Here is a 19,793-nt window from a genome sequence, read left to right as displayed (position 1 = left end):
AACCCTAAAATAATACAATTGAGTAATACAGTCAGCACGCACATATCTGACCCTATAAAATTTAGACTTCAGTAACGGTTAAACGCGTGTCAGCATATCTGATTATTTCATTTTTACCAGTTCCAACCCTTGTTCGTTTTTCACTGAACACAAAAAAGATACAATATCAAAAATATATAGCTGAAAGGACTGTGTTTTAAAATAAGTAGGCTTCCATTTAGATGTACTGTATTGGTTTTGTTGGTACAGTACAAATTTTCAACAGAAGTCTTTTAATTCAGAATGATTTGATTCTGAAAATATTACTTGCCAAAAGAGATGACTGTTGACTGTAATACAGTACATACTTTTAAATCTGGTATGTATTGTAGCAGTATGTAAAATTCCATGTTTATGACCAAACAGCAAAATTAAATAAAAATGTTACCCCATGCACAGAACTGCATACAACATAAAAGGTAATGGAATTTAGCAAAAGATAAAAAAATTAAAAAAAAAAAAAAAAAAAAAACACAGTTTCCAGAATTAAAACAGTATCCAAAATCAGTATTCAAAATTACAGAATATAGTGCTTGATAAGGCCCTAATGTCACAGTTCACCTGCAAATGAAAATGTACAAAAACAACTAAAGATCACAGATTAAAAAAAAAAAAATCACAATATCTAAAACTGTTTAATGATTAACTGTTACATTACTGTAGCTTGTCTCATTTGCTTTGTTTTTGCTGCATTTTTGTCATGTGAAATTGGAGGAAGCGCTGTGTAACTGCACAATAAAAACTGACTGACTTGGCACGTGAGTCAAAAAACAAAACAAAAACCACGGGCTGTGATCGATATTCAAATAAATTGTAACATTGAAGAGATGGGTTTTGTATCAGAAAACTGCCGATGGATTTGGAAGTCATGTGTGACGGGTAAGTGCATTAATGTGTTACATATATAACGGGGATTGATTTTATTCTTAATACAAGCGCCATAAAACATGACTGACGTGTATCTGGGTAAGAGATATCCGAGTGCTGACTGTAATAAGTAGTATGCACCAGAAAGACAATTGTTATTAAAAAAATATCGGAACAATATTTAAGATAACTCTAAGTGAAATTCAGACTGTATTTCTGTCATCAGTTGAGCACCTAGACTTGTAGTTGTTTCTTAATGAAGAACCCCACTAGCTTCTGTGGGCGTTGCTGGTAATTGACAAGCACATCGTGAGAGCTGGAAATTTGATCCCCTTCAAGACGGTTTAGCAGGGTCACACACACTACAGCAGCTGAGAGAAATAAAAACAAAATGGGAATAAAGATGTTAAGCAGCAAATCGATAAAACAAGTTTAATTACAACTAATAATATTAAACTACAATATACATCTAATAACAGTATAAAACATAAGAGGAATAAAACAATTGTATCACTATAAAACAATGCAGTCGCAGGAAGGAGATGTTCGATTATTGTTCTATGTTTTTATTGTAGTGTTCAAACTATATATATATATATATATATATCTATATATATATAATATATTATAATATTTATATATATATTATATCATAAGTAAATTTTTACATAGTACTTGTGAACGCGTTACGAGTATTTAAATTGACACTCACACTTCATCTGGGGGGGGGGCCCCCCCCCCCCCCCCCCCCAAATAAATAAATAAATAAATAACTCAACCTAAAATAAATCTAATTGAAGTTTTGTTCCAAAAATAAGTACAAATAATGAGTGATTTTGGGGAAATTCAACATCAGTTTCTTTAGCTACACAGGTTTATGTTTCATGATTTCAACTCTTAGCTCTTTGGTTCAAAAGTCAGGCCATGTAGCTGGATCATAAAAATCACATTAAGGTGACTGACTGAGTACCAGGTTTACAATACATGATTCAGTATTTGCTGTTGTTGTACATTTCCAAAGTCCGATGAGTCAAATTCACATTTTTCCTCTGGCTCAACTGTTGTTTATTTTTGGTGCGAGGAGGAGGTTGGCAGGTTAACATTTTCTGCTTCTTTTTGGGAAATTTCTAGTTGTCTTTTCTGCTCTTTTCACTTTGAACAACCCGACCTGTGTTTTAATGGCATATTCAATATACCGTACGTTATGTACTTATTAACACAACTGTGGAAAAATTAGCTTACTTCCATCAGGTGCTTTTTTTAAATGTATTTATTTTTAGGCAAGTCTATTTTGGAAAATGGAGTGTGATGTAGGAATTTGCACAGAGAATTAAAGTTGACTGATAGGCCTATGTGTTTATTTTTTTCAGAAGTATTTGTGATCACACACCTTGTTAGTAAACTGTTTGTTATAATCTTTATAAACAGCAGCTGTGAAAGAAATGCAACCCCCCCCTCCCCTGTAAATTGAAGTCTGTTGTTTTTTAATTGACACTGACCTATTATAAAGTTTCACGCTGAGTCCCGCCTACGTAGCTCTGATTTGCTAATGTGTGTTTTGACTGACAGTACAACTTTGCCAAGGTTTATTTTTGAACCACCAGGAGAACAGTTTTTTGTTTTTGTTTTTCGATAATGGACTTCGGAAAAAAAAACCAGATTGGTATGGGCAAAATATTACAGAATATCTTTGGTATAGGCCCCAGCAGAGGCTGGGCCCAGGTACAGTCGCATCCCTCGCGCGCACCCTGACGCTGGCCCTGAGTAAGGGTTTGTTTTCAATTGTGCTTCTAATATTTTATAAGAAGCATGAAAATTTAGGAAACTATATTTCAGTCAGCAGAAAAAAAATGTGTCAATCAAATCCCTCAGTTTGATTTCTCAGTTTGGATGAATAACCTCCAATATTGTCTTCAAATGATTACACTTGCTTACTAAGATCAGTACCTCGAATACCACTTAGTTTACACATTGCTGCAAACACAGAGGACTCCATCTCAATATTCCTGACGCCTGCTTCATAGGCGTCCTTCAAGTAACTAAGCTTTTCCTTTTCGGTGTATGAGCAGAAAGCACCATCCAGACGAGCTTGACCTGTGAATTTGAAACACAGACAAATATTAAACAAAACAATACTGCACCGTGCTCTGAGGCCTCCATGTCACTATATAAAGGTGTCTGGAAATATATGACAGGCTTAATAAATGTTTTATCAATTAGAACACCATATTAAAAATTAAATAATGTTACAGATATTTAATTTTTGCTAAATCCTCTGAACAAAAAAGCTAATCAGATAGAAAACTTCTGGCAGTGCTTAAAATCTCAGGTTGCCAAGGCAAAGCCAGGAAACTCAGATCAGCAGTAGGATATGTTGCAGATGATATAAGATGAGATTCACCCAGATTTCTCACTCAGCTAGTGGAATCAATGTGACAGCACTCATCAGAAGGTCTAACAAAATACTTAGTAAAGTGTGGATCAATCTGGTTATGTGCAAGCATACATGTATACTGATGTATATTTATAAATGTATTATTTATTTATGGTTTTATTTACTTTCAAAGGAAAAATACTTGACTTACCATGGAGAATGACAAAATAAACTGAAAAAATCTAATGAAATTACCTTCATAGAAATCTGTGGTACACATGGTGTTTCCAATAACAGTTTTGAATTCATCTATTTCCTGACTGCACTGTAATAACTGTTGTGCGAGTTCTTCATCCAAGTCTGTACTGCGGACTACAGTCTTTCCCAGAATTACCAGCTCAAACTGTGGCTTAAACAGGGCATCTACAGATTGCTTTGTGATGACCACTGTACCTGGCTCAAGTCCTAAAAATGAAGCAAAAGAAAAAACAAAACTAGTTATAGAAAGAAAGTTCCAAAAAATCATGATGCATAAGAGACTGCACAAGAAAACGGCAGGCAAAGTTCAATTAAGAGCTGTTTTAAATGGCAATAATATAGTCAATATCCAATCCAATTAGCAAGTCCATGTTCACTAATAATATCTAAGTAAGCACATACAGTATTTGTAAATCTAAAGCAGCTATATTGCTGAAATAAGTTAGAGTTGTAGAATGTTTGATAAAAGCAGTTGTGCATTGGCGTCATTTTGGGGGGGTGGGCACAGGAACAGCTGCCCCTACCAAGTTGGCCAGGGGTGGCCCCAAATGGCAGTTTCATGCTTCGGGACATCCAAAGTGCAGCGACTAGCCTGGCAATGTAACATTGTTGAATGAAACAATGTTATCTTTTTCTTTTTTAATCTTTTTTTCTTGCCAAAAGCTGTAATGATACTAAGTACTATGTTTTAAAATTGTTCAGCCTAAAAAAGTAATAGCAACGGCCTCTCCCAAGTTATCGCGATAACTTGCATTTATTGAAATTCAAAAATAACTATAACAGCTGTTGTGTTACAAAAGCAAAGTATGTTTTACCAATAATTCTGTTCAAGTGCTTGGGTTGGGTTCTGGGAAATATTCCATGAGAATTTAAGCCCTGTTTATACTTATATATTACTAAAAATCATCAAGGTAGTCATCACTCTTCCAGTAACCACTGCAACAATGAATGTCTGTTTTCTGTTTTAAGTTTTGTATATAAAAATCTATTTATTAACTTCCATAACCAACCCTTGTCTGAGTGATCTGCTTGTAATGGCAACTTAAAATTCATTGGTAAAAAGAAAAAGATTTTGATGTCCTGGTTGATATCTTTGCAAAAATGAAGCCTAGATGCTACCCCCTGCTTATTTATGCAATGCCACAGTTTAAAAAAACAAAAACAAAAACTTTGTTGCAGAGTTTTATTATTATGGAGAGGGGCCCCTAAATGCATTCTTTGCCCCCCCCAGCTTTTTGTGAAGTGACGCCCCTGAGTTTGTGTACATTTATGATGATGCTAGTTAGCCATGAGGTTTTCTGAATGCTCTGTATTGCAACACAGAAGTAACCTTTACTTGTGTATCAAATGTATTTTTATATCCTAATAGAAAAGTGTATTATGTACTGCTTAGTAATATAGGAAATGTGAAATAATGCGTAATGCCCAATTGAAAGGTATATATATATATATATATATATATATATATATATATATATATATATATATATATATTGTAAATGGTACCATTTTGTTGACTACAGACAACCTTATTAACAATATATAGATGTAACATCTACATATACCGCGGCCTCTTTTTCATATCACTGATTTGATACTGCCCTTTATTCTAACTTTGCTGTTTATGTGAAACATTTTTGGCAAGATAAGGATTACCCTGAAGAAAGAAGAACAGCAATGACACTTAGCATTTTTTTACAGCAATTGCAAAAAGGTAATAGTGCCTTCTAATCATTGCAGAGCCTTACTTTATAAGAATAAATTAATAAAAGTAATTATGCAGTGGGATACCTAAGAGCTGGACCAGTTTACAGAAAAGGTGAGCACAAATTATTTCGTATTTCCTTAATCTTTCATTTTTGGTCACCTGAATGCAAAACAGTTTGGAAACAAAGTCTACCGGCACTTCCTCTCATTTTAAAAACTGAAGGAAAGTAATCTTAATGATTTTGGAATTCTAACTTTGGATACCACCCCCCCCCCATTAACATTAAAACATATTTATATTTAAAATCCATTCCAAACAGTCGTGTCCATTTCTGAAGTTTCTGTTCAAAATCAAACAATATGCATTAAAACTACATTAAAAGACACTGCTAAGAAAACGAAATGTAAAAGTACCTACCTACTCCACCTGATGTCCCAGTGCGTAAGAATGTGACGTTGGTACACTTAGCATGATACAGTAGCTTAATGAGCTCATGTAACATTATTGCAATCGAAGGAATGCCCATACCATGCTGAAATAAAAACATTTTAACAGTAAGTTGTTTTCTTTCTTTTGTAGTATGTTTTGTAATTAATTGTCTATCACTGAATCGCCGTTCAGAAGTTTTTTCATTCAACCATTTTATCTTGTTGTTTATGAGTGGTGGAGAGCGTTCCTTTGAAAAGGGCCTGGACTTACAGTGAAGTTAACCAATCACATGACAGACTATTGCCCGGTGGTGTAAGGATGTGAGGGCAATAGTTAAATCTCATTTTGCTCTTATAATGAGGTTTTAACCAATCCCAGACCATTATTTCCAAGCACATATTAGGATTAAAATTTTTAATCGGTTAATTTATGGGCATTAGTTAATTAATCGATAGATTAATCTGTCCACATTTTTAATAAAGGTAATCATCGTATAGCGGCTGTCCTGCATAGTAATACTTCTAAATCAATAGAATCTAAAAAGAAAATAAGCCTAGGGGGAATTTGGTCTTTTTAAAAGCATTTTTATTATTATTTTTATTTTAGTAAATGGATCAACTTTTCATAGAACAACCACTGTCAGTCAGATACTTGAAAACACAAGAAACACAAGAAAGCTCAGCTGCGTTTCCATCGTCGTGTAAAACAAGCACTACATTACCCCAGGTTTTCATGGACGTTTACATCTGTGTTTTTGCTACTTTTTTTCTTGTTAATAATTGATTGAAACTCCCTGAAAAGCAATATAGAAGCTGAAGCAGATTAATATTTTACACATTTAACTCTCTGTAGCAGATTTTTACAGTCTGAGGTAAACAGGGCATTTAGGTGCAAGCAGAAACCATTATAATCCAAGCAAATACATGGAGCTTGATTTTCAAAGACATGGTCACAAGAAGGTACACAGAAACCAAACTGAGTATGGGTGCTACATCCCCTTTTGTTTACGTTGTCAAAACACATGGAGTTCAATCTGTCCAGTCATAGTTGTGGGTGATACATGTGCGATACTTACACTGACTGATAACACAGGCCCTGCTTTGTACATGCTGTAGCGGTCAGTTCCTGCACAGATGTTAGGATAATCTGCATTGGGGTCTCCCAGTCCCAGCTCTCCAGCAATGTACTGGATAAAAGCTTTCATTCTCCAGGGGCTCCCCCCAACACACACAAACTAATGAAAAGACAAGATGCGACAGACAGTACATGTGAGCCACATTGCTTAATTGTAAAAAAGGGTGATAAACATTTTTTGTAATATTTATCATTAAAAATGATAGGTTTCTTACTCTGACATCTCCAAACATTGCTGGTAAATCATGGCTGCCGGTCCCAAGGTCAAAATGGTACAATATATCTTCTTTCATTGAATTCAAGTGGGGATTTGAAATGTGGATGGAAGTTTCCCTGCATAAAACGAAAAGTTATTGCAATTCTCTCTTAAATAACACACTTTCCCGAGTCGGTGGGAGGGTTGCGAGCGGTGAGCTGAGGATACAGATAATAATTGGGCATACAAAATTGGGGACAAAAACTGGGGTAAACAAAATTGACGATGACTACATTTATATAAAAAAAATAATAACACACTTATAATGGTCTGGCGTGATAACAATTAAGATGGTACATGTGAGTATTTACAAAAATATCAACTCCCAGTGGCATACTCTATACTAAAACAATTTTCAGTGATGACGCTGCATCCCATACCAGCAGGATGATACAATTTCCTGGATTATGGCCCAGCTAGTAAAGATTGGGGAGCAACAAATGACACATCTGATAAGGCAATGTCTTTGTAAATGTTAAGGTGGAGGAATGAAAATATTAATAGTGGTAAACAGGCTGAACATTATTGATTTAAAAATAACAGAGTAGACAAGGAAAAGCAAGAGCCTGATTTATCATGCTGCCAAAACACGAGATTTGGACACTACTGCTACTGTATGAAGTTGGAAGCTGATATTATAGTAAACAGGGGGCTGGGAGAATAAAGGAAATTAGCAGTTAGGATTTGCCACTGAGATTCCACCGTTTGAGTTAGAGGTTATCTGAAACATTTATTTTACTAATTGGCTGTAATATTCTTTTTTCTTTCTGGGAATTATATTAATTCCAAATTAAAGTAATACAAGTAACAAAACACAAAACCCATCATTGGGTAACCTGATAGTGCACATTCAACAGTAAACGTTTGAACATGAACCTAAAAATGTTTATCTTGATAAGAATGGTGCAAAAGACAATAATACAGCAGGCAATGAGCAGTCACTGATTCATATCTTATCTTGCTTTGTAAACCTTTGGCCTGAGATTATCTGTTATTTACAATCAATTTTGGTTAACAAATCTTGCCTTATGTTCCTTGAAAAATCAATCATAAACAAGGCTCTAACACATGACTCTGGGACCTGTTTCACAAAGCGCTTCTTAGCAGTTAGTAGCGTCTAACTAGTCAGCATCCTTTTCTCCGTTTCACACAATTCTAGGTATCAATAACTTTAAAAGCACCTGCTAAATATTTAGAATGCTGCTCCTAAACACCTTACGGCTTTCCAGAGATTTTCACAAATAAACAAATTTAATTAAGTAATTAATTAATTCATTCATTCATTCATTAATTAAATAAAAGGGCTGTTAAATGTTCTGCTATTGTGAAGAGGTTTTCTAGGGTCTACCTTTACCTCAAACCGGAGAGTTGACAAAGATACAGTTACCATGGTAATTATCATTCGGATCACCTAGAATCATACCAGCTGGCAGAACAGTAGCAATAGAAGAGCTTCTAGACTTCTGCTAAATCTTAATTTATCAGTCTTCTAGCGTCTAACTTTAGAAGAACTTGGTGAAAAGAAATGAAAGAAGTTTACAAACCATGAACCAAGGTCATGCAACAGTCTCTTGACACGGGTTGTACCGACAGACTGTAAAATTGCAAATATAATACTGATCCACAAAAAGGGAGACAAAACCGAACCAGGTAACTACAGACCAATAAGCCTATATGCAAACTTATGAAAACTATAATGAGATCCAAACTGGAAAATTACCTGTATGGTAACAGTATCCTGGGAGACAGTCAACATGGTTTTAGGAAAGGGAGATCGTGTCTAACTAACCTGCTTGATTTTTTTGAGGATGCAACATTGATAATGGATAATTGCAAAGCATATGACATGGTTTATTTAGATTTCCAGAAAGCTTTTGACAAAGCCTCCCGCACAAAAGATTAATTCTCAAACTGAACGCAGTAGGGATTCAAGGAAATGGATGTACATGGATTAGGGAGTGGTTAACCTGTAGAAAACAGAAAGTACAGGTTAGAGGAGAAATCTCAGAATGGAACAAGATAACCAGTGGAGTACCATAGGGATCAGTATGAGGTCCCCTGCTATTCCTAATCTACATTAATGATTTAGATTCTGGTATAGTAAGCAAACTTGTAAAATGCAGATGACACAAAAATAGGAGGAGTGGCAAACACTGTTGCAGAAGTAAAGGTCATTTAAAATGATCTAGACAAGATTCCGAACTGGGCAGACACATGGCAAATGACATTTAATAGAGAAAAGTGTAAGGTACTGCATTCAAGCAATAAATATGTGCATTATAAATACCATATGGGAGATACTGAAATTGAAGAAGACCTAGGAGTTTATGTTGACTCAGAAATGTCTTCATCAAGACAATGTGGGGAAGCTATAAAAAAGGCCAACAAGATGCTCAGATACATTGTGAAAAGTGTTGAATTTAAATCAAGGGAAGTAATGTTAAAACTGTACAATGCATTAGTAAGACCTCATCTAGAATATTGAGTTCAGTTCTGGTCACCTCGCTACAAAAAGGATATTGCTGCTCTAGAAAGAGTACAATGAAAAGCGACCAGAATTATTCCAGGTTTAAAAGGCATGTCATATGCAGACAGGCTAAAAGAATTGAGTCTATTCAGTCTTGAACAAAGAAGACTATGCTGCGACCTGATTCAAGCATTCAAAATGTTAAAAAAGTATTGATAATGTCTACCCAAGGGACTTTTTCGACCTGAAAAAAGAAACAAGAACCAGGGGTCACAAATGGAGATTAGACAAAGGGGTATTCAGAACAGAAAATAGGAGGCAATTTTTTACACAGAGAATTGTGAGGGTGTGGAATCAACTCCCCAGTAATTTTATTGAAGCTGACACCCTGGGATCCTTTAAGAAGCTGCTTGATGAGATTCTGGGATCAATACGCTACTAACAACCAAACAAGCAAGATAGGCCAAATGGCCTCCTCTTGTTTGTAAACTTTCTTATATTCTTATGTTCTTCTTATGTAAAACAGGTCCCTGTTTCTCAGGGGATTTCTCAGTAAGACAGTTAAACAGATTCCTTTGTTTCCCAGTAATAACCAAAAAGTGGCCACTTTTATGGAGACAATACCTTAACAAAAGTTATTGCCATTTTCTGGAACCATTTTTGGTTCCCACAAGGCCCCAGAACGTCACAGTAAGTATTGGATGTTAGTCACCAATTAAAGCCTGTTGCTAAAGTTGTAAAACAAGGAACTGTACAATAAATGTGATTAAAGTCGGCATATTCTTTAACACAGCAATGCTATTTTGAGTTAGTATTGAATATACAGATTAACTCATCAACAAATATTTATCTTTGATCTATCAGAATGTGGATTTATGAAAATTGTTTAGTATGACATGCATTCAGGACTCTTTTAAAATGAAGTTATTGATCTTTTGCTTCTGTTGCCCTTTAGATTTTATCTTTCTTTAAAAACCGCAGCTGAATAAAGTCCTTTATTATTGAACTGTTTATTGTACTAAAAGTGACAAAATGAATAGGCAAAGTCAAGTGAAATTAGTTTCGTCAGGTGCACTCTTCAGCCGCCTGACCTGTGTGGCAGGTACATGATTAGAGGACTAAGTACAGAGACGGCCAAGAACCCTGTCATTACCCACAATGCAGCTGGATCACTAGCATGTCAACAGTAGAAGTCTTCCATACAGGAGCTTGTAAATAAACACCCTGGTCAATGTTTTTTTTTCAGTATAAAGTGGTGTAGCCCTCATTATGGGTGTTGAAAATGATGTGTTTTGAAACTACAATTCTCAACAGACCTGTGCAAGACACACACTAAATGAATAGACCAAATATACAACAGCAGCTAACAAAACCAAGTGATAAACATCTGGCTGGAGAAAAACACACAGCATTTTGCACACATTATTTAAAAACTTCAAAATAGGTAGTGTCACAGCATTCTGAAAGAGGCAAATGTCCACTAAAGAGCGCAACATTTCATCAGTGTAACATAAAAACCACTGTATATATGGTCCATACAGATATTTTACAGTGTGTAGTCTTTGTGTTGACTGACCTGTATCCTCATTAAATATATAAAGTAATGCATGCACTGTAAACTAGTCAATAGGTATGCAAAAGTTACATGTTGATAGTTTACACTGGCTTTCTCAAGCTGGAAACAGATGTATTACCAAAAAAAAAAAAAAATAATAATGCTTCATTAACAATAGCAACTTTTATTAAGTTTAATATAAACATATGTCCTTTGTGTGGTGTTTATTAAAACAACTGATGTAATAACTGAGATTCCAATAACTAGCAAAATGAAAGTTTCTTATTAAAAATAAGACTTACTTAGCGCTCACCCCATCCTTTTCCACTTTATTGTTGAGGCCAGGTGCCATTTTATAATATTCTGAGAAAATAAAAAAGTACCAAGTGAACTAAATATCTTAGACATAAGATGGATACAGTAACAAAATATTGTAATAAAAGCAAGTCAACAAATAATTTGAATACAGTAATTAGAAACATGTATAGTATATTGTTAATAATACAATATGTTATCAATGCAAATGAATGGAACTTTGTATAATGAATTAAAAGAAGGGGATCAAATTAGTATGAATCAACAACAGGGGATCCTAAAGTGTGTGTGTGTGTGTGTGTGTGTGTATATATATATATATATATATATATATAGTATATATTTTTCTTTGAGTCGCGGGTTGGAATTTGAATAAACGCCCATACTCATATTGGGTACGTTAGTAAGTCAGCGGCTCAGAGCGGCTTAGTAATAATAAAAAAAAAAAACCTGCTCAAGTAGAGATGACCGGCAGGATTGACAAATACGTTTATCAAGAACGATGGTTTCGACTTTAAAGTTATGTGTTAATTGGCTAAATAAGATGGTAAAAAATTGTTGTTTTCGAATTTGTATCATTTAATTTAATTTATAAAAAAATATAGAGCTGTTTTACGGTTATTAATGTGTTATTATTAGGCTTGTAGTATTAATATTATTCATAATTTAAATGATTAATGTCGGTATTGTCGGTATTAAACAGCCAGATTTGAGCTTCAGTCCAAACAGCGCCGAACTCAGTGAGGTACTGCAAGGGACAGTAACTTGACACAGGGCCATTTCATCTACCATCACCTCAGAAACACAAACAAGCAAATAATTATTACTCTCCATTTTAAAATGTCGCTCAGCGCTCTCGTGGAGCAGCGCGTTAAGTAAGTCATTTAAATTTGCTCAGTGTGCTTTCTGAGCGTTCTCACTCTGAGCGGCTTACTTACTTAACACACCCACTAACCTGGGTTGCGCTTTTTTGGGGCGTTTGGGCTTGTTTCGAAGAACGGGTCGCTACTTTTCTGTCAAAAATCTGACAACCGTGAACATCTGTTGAAACCTATATTATCTTAAATACTGAAGCCTACCAGTCTTACGTAAAAACTGAAGAGCAAATGCCCCACTTGGGCCATTCTACACAATGTAATCAATGTGTAAATGGTTTTGCATAATCCATTTTTAAGTTATTTTCTAATTAATAAAAGCATTCACATTATAAAAACAACCATTATCCCAATGCGATTATACAATTTCATGAATTGATCATGAAAATTGAATTGAAAATGTTAGTAATGTATTCTCAATAGATGAATTATTTATCACATAACGATTTTATTTTTCTTCCTATGGGTAAAAAAAGTAGAATTGGATCATTAAAGACTGAAGTAAAATTGGTAATTGTCACCTTCCTACAATATTTTGATTTTATAAATGTCTGCTATTAACGTTTTAATATAATATATACAGTAATACAAATGCGGAAACAAAATATTAAGTGGTACAAAAATAATTTTGTTCTGAATGATCCCAGGTCACTTTTTCATCTGGTAAAAGAAAGTGTACACACTACATTTGCTAGAAGAAAACCATAAACACTGAAAGCACACACACACACACACACACACACACACACACACACACACACAAATACAATTTCTAAATAGTATTTTCTTACCTGTAATCTTTTGTCAAAACGAAACTTAATTAGGTTTCTCTGTGTAGTGTGAATGTACAGTAACACTGCATCCTTTCCGGGATGTTCCTTTTACAGTAAAGCACTAGGCTACTACAGCACCGTGCTTCAATGCTATTGGTTCTCACAGCTAATTGCTGTGCACTGTGCGTCATGTTAATCACGTACCAAATTAGTTTTCTTTCGATTGTAATAACTGCAGATTCATCTTGGTATGGAAATCTTGGTATGGAAATCACATCACATGAGGCTCGTGCACACATCCAACTGAGCTGTAGCACCACACGTGCACGCGCATGGTGTAAAAATAATAATAATAATAATAATAAAACAATAGGAATAGAAAACACCCACACGTGTATTATCATCATGTCTGTTTTTTTTTTTTTTTTTTTTTTTTTTTTTTTTTTTTTAACATAAAAGTAAATTCAACGGCTCATTTAACTGTATATCTTAACAAAACTGCAAAACCATGATCTGTTGAAATGTCCAAAAAGGCTGCTGAACTGGTGACCAATAGTTGGGAAATGAAAGACATATTTACCGGCGTGCCCTACTGGATACCAGCAGGTACAGCTCACTCAAGATGTGAACAGGTGTACAAAAACGAAATTGTTGTAAGACAAAAAACATATTATATTTTTGAAATGTACAGTAAAGGGACTTTGAACTGTGTTACTTCTTAAATCAACTTAACCAGCTCTTCAACTAGAATTCAGTCTACCGTATTTAACCAGTATGACGAATTGAAAACCAGTACAATCCATTTTTATTGTATTACATTTTCTCATATTTACATGGTATCAGTTGGTGAGGGGAGGAAAGATACCTCGTGAACTACTGCACAACGCAAGCGACGCAAACTATGTGTCTTTCTTCTGTAGATAGCCTTTTTTCCCCTTCGCCTTGCAATGCACTTAGGCAAAAACAAAAACTTAGAGAAATAGAACTAATAATTAAAAATAAAAATACTCCAAAGCGGTTACTGTTCAAATGACAACGATGTTTTAATCAGCCTATCAGTGCGTCCTCGTTGTTTTTTTCGGTGACCTGCTGTACAGTGCGTAACAGGTGGGACAAAGTTAGCGATGGATTGTTTTGATTTAGGTTGCTAAAATCTAGTTTTCAGTATTAGACGTAAAATACCAACCAAATATGCAAAGGATCGTGTAAAGACATTTCCGTACATGCAGATGGGGGTAACTGCTTTGTACATCGTGTAATGTGAATTAAAGAAAATACGATCGATCGCTATAACTTCAGAACCACACATTAAACAAAAGGCAACTACAGAAGCTTCTGAACATCACGTAAAACAAACAACGGCTTTCAGAAAACAAACTGGAAAGTCAGCGCAGACAAAAAAAGTATTCCTGTGTTGGTTGTAGCCAAGTTAAATCAGCACTACAGTTACAATCAAGCACAGCTACCTCTGTTCAAACAACCTGCTGTTTACTTTTTAAACGCAGTGAGAATTTTAGACCCGAATAGGCACGTTTTCTTAGTTTTGACTCGGTGCTGCAAAAAATCCTGGATAGGACAAATAACATGACAACAAACATGCTGCATATTTGGACTTTATTAAAGAATGCCAGACACCTTCGGGTAACCGAGTTTTGGGACTGTTTCTAATCGATTTCCGCATCTGTATAACTTGGCAAAGCTTTGCCTTACACTTCCAATCAATTCACTGGATGCAGACCTCAGTCTCAGTCATGGGGTTTCCATGCGAGGTTTTTTTTTTTTCTTTATCTCGAGACATTTAAACGAGAAAAAATGTCTCGTGTAAAATACTATTTTCGGTTTTGATTCCCTCTATTTATTTTACTCGCGTAAACTAGGCTTTTCACCCGACGTCATGCAAATGAATGGGAAAGATGGGGGTTGACATGTAAATTAGCTATGCATTAAGTGCTTGTTCTGTTTTTGAAGATTACTAGTGAACTTTTGTGAAAATGTGGTTTCCATGCAGAGAACTGGTACACCAGTGAATATAAGCTGCTGTAATGAAGCAAAATACCTCGTGCTTGGATGGTTAATAATGTGTTCCCTTTCAAGTGGAATGACAACCATTACGGAAAGGGAAGAGCCTCTCTGACCTGTCAATCACTGAGCATATATAGAAAAAGCTCGTCTATCAGCTGTGCTCGCCTATGAGCTTGCTGTGAGGAAGAAGTCTCTCCAACCTCCTGCTGAAGAGGGACATCCTCACTGTAGCATATCAGTAAGCTACAGTTATACAAGTGTTTCGGAGATTGCTCGTTGCCTTAGCCTCGTGTCGGTAATTTCTACTGTTTAGAGTTGGTTTTGACCCCTCTATTGAGATTGATGATCAACTTATTCTTCTCTTACTGCCTCGTGTAGTTTAAAATTACCATTCCTAGAGCTATTGTGATGCTGTAGGGTGACCCTGGCTCGCGGTGCTGTCCCCTACACGATTGATTCATCCTCAGCTAACTGGACACCGATCAGTGCGTCCACTTTGATGCCGACATCGATTACTCAGCGCTGACTACGGACACCAAAGCAGACAGCTAGACACTGACGCATATTGCTCGGCACCAATGCTCCGTTCCATGTCAGTGCGCTCTTCAGGGTCCTCCACTGAGTTCCACCAGTGCGACCACTGTGCAGCCAAACTCTTGAAACAGGATGGGCACACTTCTTGTGCTAGGTGTTTAGGGACAGACCATGTGGCCAGGATTGCTGGTGGGAGATTTAGACTGCTCTCCCTGCCAGAAGCTCTCCAAAAGAACAAAGTGCAGGACAGCAGCCCTCTATCCAGTGGATTCGCCATCCTTGGGGCAAGGTACCCATACCGCACACTTCCCAAAGGGAGGAGTTCCGGGCCCTGATGCAGTGTGCAGCTGCTGCCATGGATGTTCCCTGGCCGGCATAACAGGAGGGGAAGGGGAACTGCTTCCTGAAACAGAAAGGGCACCCACAGCACACCCTCCCTCTGTGTCATGACTTCATAGAGTTGGTTCACTCTTCATGGAGCAACCCGGCGTCTGCTCCCTCAGGCTCCAGAACAATGGAGTCCCTGCTGCACACAGCGGAGCCCAAGAAGCTGGCCTAAGCACATTCCTTCCCATCTGGGACACGGTCATGGTGGTGGTGCAAGGATCAACTTTCAGCAGAGGGGACAAAGACCCTACCTGCCTGTCCAAGCCATGCAGGACTACTGATGCCAGGCTTAAAAAGGCATATGCGTCAGCGGCAATGTTAGTAAGATCGTCAAATGCAATGTCGATATTGGTGCTCTACCAGTCACAGCTAGCGGCGAGGCTGCAGGACAGTGGGGAGCTTCAGGCGGTGATGGGAGCGATGACTAACCTGATGGGGAAGTTAGGTCAGACATCAGGGAGATCTGTAGCGGCGCTGGTGGCCTCTTGCCGACATCTTTAGCTAGCCCAAACTAAGGTCATAGAGGTGAGATGGTTGCGTTGTTGGATGACACCAGGACAGATGTTCAGAGCGACCATTGATGTGAGCTTTGAGAGGTCCCACAAGGCCACAGAGGTTGCTTCCAAATTCTTGTGCCTTCCTGCTTACCGCCAGCGCCCAAGGTGGCCTTCCCAGTCTGCTGGGGCAACTGGGCCTGAACGCCACCCTCCACCACAGACCAAACAAGCAGACAGAGGAAGAGCTGGCTGTAAGGGACTACCGCCGGCTAGGGGTAACCAGTTTGGCTGGAGACCGAGGCTGGGGCCTAAAAAAGACGTCCCCCCCCTCCCAAGCCCAAGGAAGATCGCCCCTGAGGGGCTCCAGCTGCCACCTTCCCCCCTCACAACTGGACTGACCACTGGACACGAACCATGGTAAGGCTGCACTCAGGACTCCTGGGTGCTATGAGATACAGTCACACTCTACAATTCCGTTTATGCCCGGCACCCTTCAAGGGTGTGCTCTTTACCACTGTCGAACCAACGTGCACGATTCTCCTTCAAAAGGAGATTGCCATTCTTCAACAGAAGAACGCTGTGTGCTTGGTAAACCCAAGCGATGCCCTCAGCGGCTTCTACTCCAGGTACTTCCTGGTGCCCAAGAGGGATCTCTGACCTATTCCGGACCTCAGAGGCCTCAACATGTTCCTCAAACAAAGGAAGTTCAACATGTTGACTGCACAGCGTATCCTCCAGTCTGTCCAGCCGGGCAACTGGTTCACATCGATCGACCTGCAAAATGCCTACTTCCATGTTCCCATCCGTCCCATGCACAGAAAATATCTACGCTACGCCTTTCAAGGCAACGCATACGAATTCTGCGTGCTGCCGTTTGGACTTTCGCTGGCACCCTGCACATTTATAAAATATGTACATGGATGCAGCACTGGCTCCTTTCAGGCTGTGGTGTATTTAGATCTTGAACTACCTGGACGATTGGATAGTTTGCATACGTTCCAAAACATGCGCAGAGGCGCACACCAAACGGGTCATAGATCCTGTGACAAAGTTAAGGCTCTCTATACATCAACAGAAGAGCAACTTCGTACCGTCTCAGTCCACAGTGTTCCTAGGAATCAAACTGAACTCTGTGAGCTTGCTTGCCTCTCTGTCGGAAGACAAGATTTGGTCATTGGAAGTCACACTCTCCCAATTCAGAGAGGATGCTCTTCTACAGGTCAGAATATTTCAAAGGTTGTTAGGGCTGATGGCAGCTGCCTCGAGAATCCTTCCCCTATGGCTGCTGAGAAAGTGCCCGCTTCAAGACTGGGTAAAGTCGGATCTCCCCTCGGCTCCCCTCACAGAAGGGAAGTTGTCACTATGGACACCTCCAGCCTGGGCTGGGGAGCAGTCTGGAATGGGAGGGGAATAAGAGGTCAGTGGAAGGGACCTTTGCAGCAAGCTCATATAAATGCCCAAGAACTGCAAGCAGTAGCCCTGGCGTTATCTCATTTTCGCCAGCAGTTATCGCACAAACACGTGCTGGTCCAGACGGACAACACGACAGTGGTAGCCTACATAAACCACCGAGGGGGCCTACACTCACCTGGCCTTCACCATGCAGTGCACAGACTCCCTTGCTGGACACACAGAAACTTGTGTTCCATCAGGGTGGTTCACCTCCCTGGTGTGGACAACAGAGCAGCAGACTTCCTGTCCAGAGGAGCTCCAGCCAGTTAAGAATGGAGACTGCATCCTCAGGTGGTGAAACAGATTTGGGAGAGTTTTCGTACAGCACAAGTCGACCTCTTAGCTACAGCCGAGTCCACTCATTGCCCCCTATGGTTCTCCATGGAGAGAGACGGGGACCCCCTGGGAGACGCACTAGCTCACCCCTGGCCACAAGGGCTCTTGTATGCGTTCCCTCCACTACCACTATTACTCCTGACACTGGAGAGGATCAGGGTGTAGACAGCACAGGTTTTGCTGGTCACACCCAGATGGCCAAGGGGCCCTTAGTTTGCTCTTGTCTCCAACATGTTGTTGGGCCAACCGTGGAAGCTCCCGCTCCGCAAGGACCTCCTGAGCCGAGCGGAGTGGTTATTATGGCACCCGAACCCAGCCCAGCTCCAACTCTGGGTCTGGCCGTTGAACAGAGCCATCTATCCAGATGAGATTTGCCAGAAGCAGTGGTAGAGACACTACAGTCTGTTAAGGCGCCAAGCATTACAGCCCAGTATTCCAAGACTGGTGCATTGCTGAGGGTCACGATCCTGTGATCTACCCTATTGAGACGATCCTAATCTTCTTACAACACCTGTTTGATGCGGGAAAATTCGTAGTCTGAAGATCTACCTGGCAGCAATATTGGTGTGCCACGATGAAATTTACTCTGTGTCCCCTTGGGGCACACTTCCTGGCAGGGCAAATTCTTAAAGGGGCACGGAGGCTCCATCCTCTGATGAAAAGCATGGTCCCTAAGTGGGACCTAGAGCCTGTGCTGGGAGTCCTTACGGGTCCCCCATTTGAGCCCATGGTCTCAGCAGAGCTGCGCCCTGTTTCCTTGAAGGTGACGTTTTTAATAGCCATTACATCTGCCAGATGCGTAAGTGATCTTCATGTGCCGTCCATCGATGACACATTGTGACAGAGATCGAATGACGCTTGGTGTTAGATCTCCTTCCCGACATGTGAGAGCACTAGAAAGAAGGAACAGAGTAACCTTAAGCAAATGGCAAGACAATTTATTCCGTAGGGTAGATGGAAGTCGGCCATTTAGGAAGGGGGCGGAGCTACGGCACCCAAGCTCACTGACCCGGACGGTAGATGCTGTGGCATCCGAGGACTACAGGAGCGGATGCGCTCGTTAACCTAGGGGTCATGGGCGAGGGTATAAATAGGGGTGTGTGGCTTCAGTGATCTGTTCCTTTGTAGATGGTTAGCAAACAAACCTAGAAGGAGCTCATAACACTGTTTGTTTTGTGTTGTTTGTCTTTAAAGAATAGCACGATCCGGAGCTGCAGCCGCAGGCCAGCATTTACCCGGATATCAACACTCACCCTTTTCACTTTGGAACTGTCTTTGCACCACGAACACTTAATTCACGCACTATCAGAACTGTGTCTGTGTTTGTGTTTTGTGTGGGTGAGGAAAGGCTGGACTTTTGGTTGCGGGTCAAACCCGTGGGATTTTTACAAACTGGAGTGATACACGCCACTGTACCGATTGTACCTAATACAGATTTTATTGGGACGTCTGACCTAATGGTATATACAGTAGCACATGCATAGAAAAAAACGGTAATGCATTATATTGAGTGGC

At 39.0% G+C, this 19,793-nt stretch overlaps 2 protein-coding genes across 2 annotated transcripts; both read right to left on the bottom strand.

The window, feature by feature from the left end:
* Positions 1–829: 829 nt before the first annotated feature.
* On the bottom strand, positions 830–4,099 carry LOC121313990 (uridine phosphorylase 1-like). Its single transcript, XM_041246758.1, has 4 exons — positions 4,063–4,099; positions 3,536–3,745; positions 2,854–3,000; positions 830–1,277 (listed from the first exon to the last, which is right to left on the bottom strand). The coding sequence occupies exons 1-4, from the start codon at positions 4,097–4,099 to the stop codon at positions 1,141–1,143; spliced, it is 531 nt and encodes a 176-aa protein (XP_041102692.1). The 3' UTR covers positions 830–1,140.
* Positions 4,100–5,190: 1,091 nt separating this feature from the next.
* On the bottom strand, positions 5,191–13,145 carry LOC121313989 (uridine phosphorylase 1-like). The gene is made up of 6 exons (XM_041246756.1): positions 13,069–13,145; positions 11,390–11,450; positions 7,025–7,142; positions 6,751–6,909; positions 5,664–5,778; positions 5,191–5,195 (listed from the first exon to the last, which is right to left on the bottom strand). Exons 2-6 carry the CDS (start codon positions 11,437–11,439, stop codon positions 5,191–5,193), a joined length of 447 nt encoding a protein of 148 aa, XP_041102690.1. The 5' UTR covers positions 11,440–11,450; positions 13,069–13,145.
* Between the last annotated feature and the right edge of the window lie 6,648 nt (positions 13,146–19,793).

This window comes from Polyodon spathula, chromosome 4 (genome assembly GCF_017654505.1).
Source record: "Polyodon spathula isolate WHYD16114869_AA chromosome 4, ASM1765450v1, whole genome shotgun sequence".
NCBI lineage: Eukaryota > Metazoa > Chordata > Actinopteri > Acipenseriformes > Polyodontidae > Polyodon > Polyodon spathula.
Note: the sequence above shows the minus strand (reverse complement) of the source record. Positions and strands in the feature narration are given on the sequence as shown.

Bases quoted from the DNA above. Each gene is read 5' to 3' on its own strand.
- LOC121313990 (XM_041246758.1), bottom strand. From the start codon at position 4,099: ATGAAACTGCCATTTGGGGCCACCCCTGGCCAACTTG. The intron at 3,001-3,535 runs GTAATTTCATTA...TCAAATTCACAG, and splicing joins TACCACAGATTTCTATGAAG to GTCAAGCTCGTCTGGATGGT. The intron at 1,278-2,853 runs GTACTGATCTTA...TATTTCTCTCAG, and splicing joins TAAACTAAGTGGTATTCGAG to CTGCTGTAGTGTGTGTGACC.
- LOC121313989 (XM_041246756.1), bottom strand. From the start codon at position 11,439: ATGGCACCTGGCCTCAACAATAAAGTGGAAAAGGATGGGGTGAGCGCT. The intron at 7,143-11,389 runs GTAAGTCTTATT...CGTTTTATGCAG, and splicing joins AAGGATGGGGTGAGCGCTAA to GGAAACTTCCATCCACATTT. The intron at 6,910-7,024 runs GTAAGAAACCTA...TCTTTTCATTAG, and splicing joins CAATGTTTGGAGATGTCAGA to TTTGTGTGTGTTGGGGGGAG.